Source organism: Erinaceus europaeus, chromosome 1 (genome assembly GCF_950295315.1).
Source record: "Erinaceus europaeus chromosome 1, mEriEur2.1, whole genome shotgun sequence".
Taxonomy (NCBI): Eukaryota; Metazoa; Chordata; class Mammalia; order Eulipotyphla; family Erinaceidae; genus Erinaceus; species Erinaceus europaeus.
The window spans coordinates 166,079,475-166,092,121 of record NC_080162.1 but is presented as its reverse complement, the minus strand read 5'-3'; the positions used below and the strand labels follow the sequence as shown (position 1 = coordinate 166,092,121).

At 37.5% G+C, this 12,647-nt stretch overlaps 1 protein-coding gene across 1 annotated transcript in view; it reads left to right on the top strand.

Moving 5' to 3' along the window:
* The first annotated feature begins 1,725 nt into the window (after positions 1-1,725).
* The window catches only part of RIPK2 (receptor interacting serine/threonine kinase 2), a 28,913-nt gene continuing 17,991 nt past the window's right edge, over positions 1,726-12,647 (top strand). The window contains exons 1-4 of the mRNA XM_007517354.3: positions 1,726-2,347; positions 6,104-6,257; positions 9,346-9,501; positions 12,273-12,430. Coding sequence (XP_007517416.1) covers positions 2,175-2,347; positions 6,104-6,257; positions 9,346-9,501; positions 12,273-12,430 — 641 coding nt within the window. The 5' untranslated portion in view covers positions 1,726-2,174. The remainder of the gene's footprint in view (positions 2,348-6,103; positions 6,258-9,345; positions 9,502-12,272; positions 12,431-12,647) is intronic.

Genomic DNA, 12,647 nt, shown 5'->3' with positions numbered 1-12,647 from the left:
TATTCAATTGTTTAAAAGGACTATGACTAAACAAATCTTAATAGCTCATCAAGATAGCTCACCTGGGGAGATAACTGTTAACATATGGGCTACCCAAGTTCGCAGTCTCCTACCCTGCTGGACTGGGGGGACTTTAATATTCTTTAATAATCTTTCTCTCTCATCTATCTGAAAAAAAAAGTGTTCAAAGTGGTGAAGACCTAGCAAAGACAGAAGAAGGAGGAGGAGGAGGAGAGGAGAAGGAGAAGAAAGAAAGAAAGAAAGAAAGAAAGAAAGGAAGGAAGGAAGGAAGGAAGGAATGAAGGAAGGAAGGAAGGGAGGGAGGGAAAGGAAGGAAGGAAGGAAGGAAGGAAGAAAGAAAGAAAGAAGGAAAGAAAGAAAGGGAAGAAAGAAAGAAAGGAAGAAAGAAGTCCTTTGGTATTCAAATGTGTTTAGCAGTCCTGCCTGACATTCAGGAATCAGCAAGTCAACATTATGTTTCCTATCTCAAAAGGAAGTGAAAGCATGTATGTGGAGGAACATTTGTGGCAAGCAGGGGAAAATAAAATGTGGTTACAACTTCGTTATAAACCCAAAGTGCAAATGAATGTAACTCTTGGGTCCAAAAATTATATATGTATATAATATTGTACATGAAGTGACATGTGCAAAGTAATCCTTATAGCACGATTTGTAACATCAAATGTGTGGAAATAGTCTTAATGTCTACCAATGGGAGGTAAATTATGGTATACCTATTAGCCAAAAATGATGAAGTATCTTTTAATACATTCATATGTAGATATCCAAAACTAATGTTAAATGAAAAACAAGCATGAGTACAGGTATAATAGTATACTAATTACACAAACGTGAGAGACATATGCACACATTACATTGAAATCTACTAGCTTTGTTGAGATGTGACTTTTTTCCATGAAGACTGAATGAAAACCTTTTTTGAGCACTTTGTAAACAATTCTTATTAAATAGCAAAACATGGAGTATAAGACTATATATTTAAAGCTATGTATTTTATTTTAAATGTTGAAAGTTTTTGAACATATTTTTTCATCACAACTTCCTGTTATCATAAAATGACACTGTAACTTATTTCCAGCAATACAAACATACCGGAAGCACTAGTTTTCTATAAGCAGAAATCTCCCACTAGAGTCAAGGATTCCTAATATTGTGCCTTCGAATTCATTACATGCGTAATAAGAGCTTGGTATATATAGTAGTTGTAACCACACTCTACAAAAGAGACATCTAAGTGAAAACATCTTTTACTCCTGGGGGGGGAGGGGAGAAAGATAGGAACATGCCTACAGTTATGTTAACTACTGAAGAAAAACAGAAGACTTGTAGAGGTGTGCTTAACAAGAACTAGACACCTAGATATGTTGACAGGGTTTATCATACAGCCTTCATTCATGAAATAACTAGAAGTGAGAGACTTAAAAGTTTAGGTTAAGATAGGTGAATTTACACTCAATGGAATTTGCTAGGTGTGTTAAGTATGGAGCCCTCTAGTCTTGCTCCCTCTGCAGAACTTTTTCCTCCCTGTCCCCTCTCTGTTTTGGCTGTCCTGTGATGACTTGTGGCCAGGAGGGGAATTCTGACCAACGGGTAAGTGACCAGAGGACAGCAAAGTGGGACTTTCCCCAAACAGAAAACTTACAAACTTGGGGGGGGGGGGCGGGGTGAGGGGTAGACACAGGAGGGAGGGCAAGAGAGAGGGTGGGAGAGCTCTCCCCAGAGCCCAGGTGGTTGTCCGAACCCCATAGGCGTCGCCCTAGTCGCGGGCCCCAGGGGAGAGCAGCCGGGGAGGAGGGCGACTGGTCCCCGCCCCCAGGAGCCCGCGCAGCGCCTCCGACTTCGCCAGTGAAGTTAGACCGGGAGGAGCGGGCGGGCCGGACCGGCCAGAGCGGCGGGGAAGGCCCTGTCTCGGGAAGAAGCTCCTCCTCTCCGTGACCCGATTCTCCAAGCCAAGTGATCACTCAGGCTGGGGCTAAGCAGCGGCGGCGCGGGGCATGGGCGACCTCGTGACCTAGTGTCCGCAGCAGGCAGGGCCCGACCGGTCCCGCTCGCTCAGGGGAGGATCCCAGCTGCCGCGGAGCCCACGGAGCGGCCGGCTCACCACCCGGAACCGGTCGGCGGCCTGAGCGCCCGCCCGCGCGGCGCCCGCCACCATGAACGGAGAGGCCATCTGCAGCGCCCTGCCCACCATTCCCTACCACAAGCTCGCCGACCTGCGCTACCTGAGCCGCGGCGCTTCGGGCACCGTGTCGTCCGCCCGCCACGCAGACTGGCGCATCCAGGTGGCAGTGAAGCACCTGCACATTCACACGCCGCTGCTCACCAGGTAGGCGCCCCCCTAGCCCCGCCCCCGTAGGAGCCCTGCGACTCCGCAGCCTCCCTGCCTGGCCGACTCTTAACACCGGGCTGTCCGGACTATAGAGCCCAAAAGGTAGTGACCAGAACAAGCAAACAAAAGCTGAAGGCGGTGGCCACTTGGGCTTGAACTCCCTCTTTAGCTTGGGACTGGAGCAGTCAGAGGAGCCTCCTTCTGTAAGGATGGCATTGTCACTTTCTGCTCCTCTCTCCACTGCCCCTGCCTTCGCTCTTGGTCCCCTGACTTTCCTTTCTAAACATTAAAAGCGGTCTCAGACCAACTCTAAACGCCTTTTTTTAATCGAAATTGCCATTGTTTTACATAGTGAATACGTATTTGCTTTCTTTCATGGGTTCCTGCCTCTGCTGAAATCATCTTCTAGGGTCTCACTCGCCAACCAATAGGTGACAAATGACTGCTTTAAACAAGGACTGAAGTGACTTCAGGTGTAAAGTACACACCAGCTTTTCATGACTTAGCAACAACAAATACAGTACTTCAACGTTATGTGGATATCATGATAAAAAATTATATTTTTGATATATTAGATCAAATACAAGATACCATAAAATACATCCCACGTGTTTCCTTTTTTCTTTTTTTTTTAAGTGGTGGCTATAAAGTTTAAAAGTATATATGTGCTTCACATGTTTTATTGAACGATGCTGCTGTAGAGTCCAGGATGTTTTGGATTGGGCCTTTTGGTTTCTTGCTTTGTTTGTGGTTTTTATTTTGTGGTCCTTAAAGTTTAGAGATCCGTTTCAACTTAGCAGTTTACTTTCTCCTTTCACTCTCACAGGAAAACTTGATTCTAGAGAAAATGTGTGTTATTGTTTGCTAACAAACTGAATCAAGACCACTAAATGGCAAAGTCAGAGCTAAAATTTTGGGTATCTTTCACATCTTAGAACAATCGTAGTGCCATAAGCAGGTCTTAAGGAGATGTTACTATCTGTTTATGTTCCCATAAAAATATTTCAACTATATATCATAGACCTATGACTGACTGTATGAACTAGACAATGGGTCTGGTCACTGACTTTGCATATTTTCCTTCCAGTGACTTAACTAGACCTTGCATTCAGTTCTTAAAAGTTAACACTCTTGATTGCAGCATTATCCTATCCTCCCACCATCTGCAATGTGAAAATACATCATGATGGATGTGTGATTAGCCAGAGATTGTTATTATACAGAAATAGATAAATTCCTCAGCTTCAACCCTACCTATGTGATTGGACAGTGTTATCTACTTGTGGTTTTTCCTATCTATTTCTCACTGTTGGGCCTAGATGAAGTAAATTTCACAGTTAATTTGAGACACTTTTAGAAGTTATACCCATTTTTTGTATAAGCACAATCCAAGTCTGGTGATATACAGTAGTACGATGGTGCATTCTATGGAGCCAGTTCTGGTCAAATGTGTAAATATGTATACAATCAACTTTGAAAGATGGTGGTTAGGTAAAGAGGGTAGATATGTTTAAGGTTATATTTTATTATTATTTACTTACTGGAGAGAGACAGAAATCAAGAGGGAAGAAGGGATTAGAGAGGAAGAGCGACACTTGGCAGCACTGCTTCACTATTCCTAGTGCTTCTCCTCTGCTGGTGGGGATAAGGGGCTTGAACTCCAGTTCCTTGTGCACTGTAATGTTTTTGCTTATCCAGGTGTTCCATAGCCCAGCTCCCAGGTAGATATATTTTAGAATCTACTATGAAAAGACACGGATATCTAGCACTGAAAGATCCAAGTGGGTATTCCTCTCTCCACATATATATACATGTATATATATGTGGAGAGAGAAAGAGGGAACAAGAGACCATAGCACCTAAGCATCCTTCAGTGCAGTGGGGGCCAGACTCACTAGCCAAGTGAGCTATTCCACCTGTCCCCAAGTAGGTATTCTTAAACAAATCAAGCATACCTTTTTGTATGCTGCTTCTAAAATTTTAATATTTTTTTCTCTTTTTAATGTTCAAAAAAATGTAGTAACGTGAGTTTCCTTTCCATACTCATTTCCAATTTTCATAATCTAAACTTCACTAAATTGGATAGGAAATTAAGTCAGTCTTCAAAGAAGCCATGAAGACAAGTGAAACATTGGCATCACAGCATCACATCCTTTTCTGACATTCTTCTTCTTGTTACCATCTCAGTATTTATGTAGTCTGGGCTATACAGTTGACTCAGTGTATCTGTTTCCTCACTTACAAAGAAGGAACTAATAAAGACATGTACTCCTTGATTTCTGGTTCGGAGAATAAATAATGTGTGCATTGTTCTTTGAGATCATCACCTGCAAGAAGTTAATGTTTTGTTCTGTTACATGTTCTTATTTTAGCATTTGGTGAGTCATTCTGCAAAACCTGATTTCTACCCAGTCAGCTGACCTTCCCCAGCTCTCTTCCAACTCCTTCTGTACAGATGGGTCTGATTGATCATCTGTAACATAATAAGATTTATTTTCCTTTTTGTTTGTTTTTAAAGGTATCCTCACTGCCTGATGCTAAATGTCTGTTTCTTTCTCTCTTTTTCTTTTTCTTTCTTTCTTTCTTTTATTTTTTTGTCAACAGCTATTCTTCCAGAGCTTGGATGGTCACTCTTTGCCATTTACTCAACAGTCTTTTCCTGAAGATATCTCTGACATTTATTTTTGCTACCATCACCCATTTATCCCAGAGTAAAAATTGATGGTATCTCGAATTCCCTTTTGCTTTTTTTAAATCCTCCTAGTCAGTCCACCAGTCACCATGTCCTGGAAGTTATATTCAGCCAATGTTACTATTTCCATTTTTGTTTCTCTTTGCAACCATTATAGTTTAGGCTTTCTTTGTTACCCAGTCTAACTAGTATTGTAATCTGGCTTTCAAATTCTACCCCTTTCTACTAATCCCATTTTACCCTTGCCACACTAATCATCCTAAAGTTTATTCTGCTCATATCATTTCTCTCCTTATCTTGCAGTCACAGGGCCAAGTGGTAGCACATCTGGTTGAGTGTTCCTGTTACTATGAGCAAGACCCAGGTTTCAAGCCTTTGGTCCCCACCTGCTAGAGGGAAGCTTCATAAGTGGTGAAGTAGGATACAGGTGTTTCTCTTTCTCTCACTCTCTTATCTTCCCCCTCCCATTTCATCTTCTTTCTGTTCTATCAAATAAAACCAACAAAGAAATAAAACAGAAAACAGCTTCAGACACAACTTGGAGTTGACTAATGAAGTGTAAACACTCTGTGCTAACTTTAAGGTTCTAAGATGTGGCCCCAGACTACTCAGTTCACCTTCATTCATTTTCCATGCCCTATTATATATTCTGATTCATTATACACAGTATGCCATTTTCTAGACACAGTTCTCACTTTAACATCATTGAATATAAGTGATGCTCCAAGTTCTACAGATACACAAATGAAAAAAAAAAAAGGTAAAGTCTTTTTGAAGGCATTCCTTTTGGAGACATTTTTACTAATGATTGTAAAAATACAATAACAATCACGCTTTTCTACTAGTGACTTAGAGAAGTTATTTTGGTATCTAAACATATGTATGGAATATGTAAAGTAGGTGTTATCCCTACTTTAAATATGATGAAACTTAAGGACAGAAAGTTGCATAATATGTATGAGGACAAAAGCTAATTAATGGAAAAATCTAGGCTTAATATTATCACAAGATGCTTGTTATTTTTCTTTACGTTGAAGTAATTATACATTTTCTTTCTTCAGTGAAAGAAATGATGTCTTAAGAGAAGCTGAAATTTTACACAAAGCTAGATTTAGTTACATTCTCCCAATTTTGGGCATTTGCAATGAACCAGAGTTTTTAGGAATCGTTACTGAATACATGCCAAATGGATCATTAAATGAACTGCTTCATAGGGTAAGTACTCTCCATCTCCAGTGACTAAAATCCTATCATTTAAGTTTAATATAGTGGTTTTGTTTTATGTATGATTAGGTTACTTGGAAGCAGGTGACTCAAAGTAAACATAAGTAATAATTGCACTGGTAAAGTTTCAGCATAGGTTGACTTCTCTTATGTATTAAAAATAATGTGAAGTTATCAAAATAACTCATCTGGATAGTGTACCTGCTTTGCTATGTGTGTGACCCATATTTGAACCTCATTTCCACCGCATTGGAGAAAATATATAAACTCTGTACTTGGTACAGCCCACAGTAAGGACAGATTTTACAGCAGAGGCAATTTCATAGTCAAATTGAAACTTAAAATACTAGTCCATGAAATTTCAATAAACCAAATAAAATTTGAGTATCAGCTATATTAGCATCATCAATGATAGTGTCATAAGCTATATGCCTTTTTTTCTCAATATATCACTCTGACTTTGGCAGTGAATTTCATCAGAAAACAAATTTGGGATCCTCATTTACAAAATAGGAATATTTACTGGTTGTTTGCTTGAGTTTATATTATTAATATTACCTCCAACTTGGAGTTTTTCATGAAAAAAAATCTTTCTAAGCTACTTGGTCTATTTTGTGAGATGGCACTTAGTTAAAACTGGGTATTATAATCTGTATGGCCCAAGTACTGCATGCTTCTAAATGCTGATACATCACAGTGTTCTGTAAGCTAATGAGGGAGAATGAGTACCACTATCGGCCGTTCATGAAGTAGCTTCCTCTTTGTTTCATAGTACATCACACTCTCCTGGATGTGACCTGAAACAAGGATGAAATAAGTAACTACTGTCAGTGTCTAAGATCTGTGTTATCACCACAGAGATCAAATTCATTAAGTAGAATTTCTTTTATATGGTTGAAATTAAATATCAAGATGAATTCTATCTAATGTTCTCTTCCCATACCTCAGTGTCCCCACACTCTGAAACTCAAATTTGGTGCCCACCAGAAATTATGCAGCCTCCTTCAAGAAAATTGCAAACTCCTGGAAGGAATAAAAAAATGTAGAATAAGCAATTCTTTACCTTCATCTCTATATCAAAACTTTTATATACCACTATATTGCATAGATGCCTCACTATCCCTTTAAAACTACATTAGTTTTAAGGGAAAAAATACCTTTTTAGCTGATTCAAAGATTTACTCAAGCAGATAGGGGCCTAAACACACCAGAGGAAGTAATATTTCACTCTTAGTGTTTTGTTTCTCTTTTGATTTCCTGTTGTGTCAATTATGGTGCTACTTATCTTGAAACACCCTCCTCAGTTACACAAAAGATTGTTGAATAAAATCAAAATATACAAGGTAAAATATGTATAAATGAAAAATTATATATTCAAAAATGTATACATATGTATGTATGCATATATATATATGTATATACAATAAGCAGAAATTATTTTGAGTTACTCCTCTTCTGATAAGCTCATCAAACTATAAGCTGATCAATGACAGAAAAGGTTATCACGAACAACATTTTCTTGAATTTTCAGTAAAATTATACTTCTTCATATTATTTAGAAAGATATATGCAGTGACATATATTTTATGATGATTTATTATCCAATCTCCCCAAATTGTCTGATCTTTCTGAGAATATTCATGCTCCAGGTTACACTTTTATGTTCAAAGTACATTTGTCTTAGTATAGCTGAAATTAATATAACTTGATATTACCGAGAATATAAACCATGATGTTTTTAATGTGTCTTAATCATATACACTTCAGATATGAAGATTTTTTTGTTCTTTCAACAAAAACAAAACTCCCAGGTAATGTAAGTGGTCTAGCAGTAGACTACATGCTTTGCATACATGATGTTCTAGATTCAGTCCTGGCACCATATACAAACAAACTATGAACCAAATAAAACATCTGTCTCTAGGTAGTCAGGCAGTAACACAGGAGGTTAAGCGCAGCACGTGGCGCAAAAAGCAAGGACCAGAGTAAGGATCCCAGTTCGAGCCCCTGGCTCCCCATCTGCAGGAGAGTCGCTTCACAGGCCGTGAAGCAGGTCCGCAGATGTCTTTCTCTCCCACTCTCTGTCTTCCCCTCCTCTCTCCATTTCTCTCTGCCCTATCTAACAATGAAAACATCAATAACAATAGTAATAACTACAACAACAGTAAAAAAAAGGGGGGGGCAACAAAAAAGGGAAAATAAAAAAAAATCTCTCCATTTCATAATAATAATAATAAATAACTTTATCTTGGGGTGATATGAAATTATATCCGAGACAATAACATTATTGTAAAACAGTATTTCCTCAGTAAAAATCTATTAGAATAATTGAATTAAAAATTTTTTTAAATGAGAACAAAACTTTCAGGGGAGGTTAATTTTTCAAGTTGGAATGCAAATTAATTATATGATTAAATGCATAAAATATTAGTGTTAGCAGATATGGTAATGACTGTTAATTGGTGCCATAATTATTATAAGTTATGTTTATATAATAATAGGAAACTAACGTGAATTTGGGGGCCCAGGAGATGCCTTAGCAATAAAGTGAGTGAGGCCCTGGGGTTGATACCCAGCACCTCAAATAAGAAAAACAACAACAAATATAACATCAGACATGGCAGAGGAGTACCCTGGTGTGTTTCTCCTTTTCCCTCAGTCTGCTCTGTATGGTGTGTGTGTGTGTGTGTGTGTGTGTGTGTGTGTGTGTGTATACTCTTGGTATATACTACAAACTACTACACAAGTTACTTATTATGAGCCATAAAATAGAGAACTAGAGTATATGTATGTATCTAGGTATTATTCAGATAAGAATATCAAAAACTGTATCAACTAAATACCATATAGTTGTATTAACCAATACAAACTAAAAGGGAATATCAGTCCTGTGAAGTAATTATTTTCTATAAAACACATTAAGATAAATAAGATACAAAGATATTAATGTCAAATTGATGACATGTAATACAGATAAACATATGCTTTTTTAATCTTAATTTACACTGTATTTCTTATGTGGAAATGTAATGAAATGTGGCTACTAATTTTTGTTTTGTTTCTTTCGGTGTATATGAAGAAAACTGAATATCCCAATGTTGGTTGGCCATTGAGATTTCGCATCTTGCATGAAATTGCACTAGGTGTAAATTACCTGCACAATATGAATCCTCCACTCCTTCATCATGACTTAAAGACTCAAAATATCTTATTGGATAGTGAATTTCATGTTAAGGTAATTACTTTTTATAAGTATATCTGTACGTTGCTAAGTAGGCAAAATAATGGTAGAATGCACACCTTATTTATATATATTACTGGGTCCAATCCCCAGCACCCCCAAATTTTTTAAAGTTACTTTGTTCCACCTACACAATTTAATATATCTCCCTTTTCTATTCTTCCCTACTTATAATTAGCACCCCTTTTCTTGCTGTGGTGGCTTAGTTATTCCTAGACCACAAAAATAAACTCAATCATAGTATTATATACAAAATCATTATGTTCATTTAAATTGTTTAATATATATATATTGTTTTTATTGGTCTTAAAAATATTTTCCTTAATAATTTACCAGTTTTTGAGGATAAGCATTCAGGGCACAGTCTTCAAATTGGACACAGTATGGGCAAAAAAAGAAACCCTGAAAGGTTCTTTTCTTCATGAATGATTGCTCAGTATATTTTACAGAATATTTTCTGGATATCAGCACGTATTATTTTGTTGATCACTTTAGCCTCATATAGCCTTTTGAATGTTATTTTTGTACCTCAGGTATTATAACTTTCTCTTACATCTTTGTGCCATCATAAAATTGATGTGGCTGGGAGTCGGGCTGTAGCGCAGCGGGTTAAGCGCAGGTGGCGCAAAGCACAAGGACCGGCATAAGGATCCTGGTTCGAACCCCGGCTCCCCACCTGCAGGCTTCACAGGCGGTGAAGCAGGTCTGCAGGTGTCTATCTTTCTCTCCTCTCTGTCTTCCCCTCCTCTCTCCATTTCACTCTGTCCTATCCAACAACGACAACAACAATAATAATTACAACAATAAAACAACAAGGGCAACAAAAGGGAATAAATAAATATTTTTAAAAAATTGATATGGCTTTTTTTTTTTTGGTATCTTCAAATCAGGATTAAATCTTAGCCAGTATAGTGCTCAAGTCAAAGTTGTGCAATATGGTGCTAAGATCCTTCCTCCAGGTCAAAAGCAGTCCTTCTATTAATCATCATGATTGGATAATAATCACTTAGAATATTTGGAATACCTTCAAAATAGCTATAATACAGTTCTTTTTCCCCCTTCATTTTGTCCGTTAAAGAGATCTGAAAATTTTTGCTTGACATCTTTCCCAGATATCCTCCTCATCCTCAACTTCTTTATACCCATTTCCTCTCAATCTTTGTACCTTGATTTATGCTTCTCTGTAATATTTTTCACCATCTGACATAACATTTTATTAATGTTTATTGGACATCTTCCCCACTCAATACATGTGCTACATAAAGACAGAATTATTAATCTGTTGTGTTAGCTATCACATGCCTTATAGAAGCACTCAATAAATATTTGTTAACAAATTAATTTCAAGTTTCCTATATATGCCAGATAGGTGTGCTAACTTAGTAGTCAAATACTTTATTAAAATACTTTGTGAGTTTTGAAATTGTCTACTAGTCTAATATAATTTTGCAGGATTCTTGGGTATCAGGCTGTAGTGCAGCAGGTTAAGCACACATGGCACTAAGTGCAAGGACCAGCATAAGGATCTTGGTTCAAGCCCCCAGCTCCCAGCCTGCAGTGGGGGAGGGGGTCGCTTCACAAGCCGTGAAGCAGGTCTGCAAGTGTCTATCTTTCTCTCCCCCTCTCTGTCTTCTCTCTCGGATTTTTCTCTGTTCTGCCCAACAGCAACAACAATAACAACAACAGTAAACAACAAGGGCAACAAAAGGGAAAAAATAGCCTCTAGGAGCAGTGGATTTGTTGTGCAGACACCGATCCCCAGCAATAACTTTGGAGGCAAAAAAAAAAAAAAGTAGGATTCCTTGTTGAATTTTTCATTGATTACTCATAATGTATTCTTTTCATAAAGTTTCTAAAATTTTTAAACCTTAGGCTTAGCATAGTCTTCTGCCAGTGTATAGATTTGCAAAACTAACATTGCTTTTCTTTATAAAAATTAGAATTAAGCCAAAGATATCACTCACTCTGTTAGAGTACCAGTGTGCATATCTAAGACCCCAGAGATTGCGGGATCAATCCCTAGTGTCACCTTTTCCATAGCTCTGTTTTTCGTCTCCTCTCTCTTTATCCCTCCCCATCTCTCCCTCAGTCTTTGCTTCTCCATCTCTATGCAACCCTGTCTGTCTCTCTCCCACCACAATGAACAAATAAATCCCTTTTTAAAAATAAAACAACTAGTAATTAGAATGATGTTTTCGGTTCTCCATTCTGTCTCACAAAGTATAGTAACAGCACCTTAAAAGTTTTTGCAAGTATTTTAAATAAACTGAAGTTTTTGTGTAAAATAACATGATATTTACACGTTTTTTAACCTTTTAACTTCTTTGGACTTTATTTCTTTTATGTTAATGTATAATCTATTCTTGACTGAAAAAGTAAGCAAAGTAGAAGATGATGACTCCTATTGTACTTTTCCCATTTATTGGTCTATAGGGTACTTCTGATCTGGTAGAATATATTGAAATAAACTATTCAAATATAATATTTCTTCTGATCATATGTCTAAATGTAAACAATTATCAAGTCTTACATTTTTAGGATAAAAATATTTAATTAATTAATTTTGATAAGACAGAAAAATTGAGAGGGCAGAGAGATGCCTGCACACCTCTTTCATTGCTCATAAAACTCCCCTCCTGCAGGTGGGAATCTGGAGGCTTGAACCCAGGTCCTTACGCATGGTAATGTGCGCTTCGCCTGGTGCACCACTACCTGGCCCCAACATAAGAATTTTTTAATCAATTATTTATACTTTTCTCTTATAGATTGCAGATTTTGGTTTATCTAAATGGCGTATGATGTCTCTCTCACAATCACGAAGTAGTAAATCTGCACCAGAAGGTGGGACAATTATCTACATGCCACCTGAGAATTATGAACCTGGACAGAAATCAAGGGCCAGTGTTAAACACGATATCTACAGGTACAATGTGTTCCTTTTGCTCATTGAACCATGTCTCCAAAAACAAAAAATTTTTTTCAGATTTTGTTAGCTATCATTTAATGTGTAATTTTCATTCTTTTTCTCATAAGTGATAGGAAATTATGTTGAAGACCATAGTATTAATATTAATATTTTCCAATTAGAAGTTCCCTATGTTTAGCCACTTTCACATGCTTAAGAATTTTAAGTATATCTT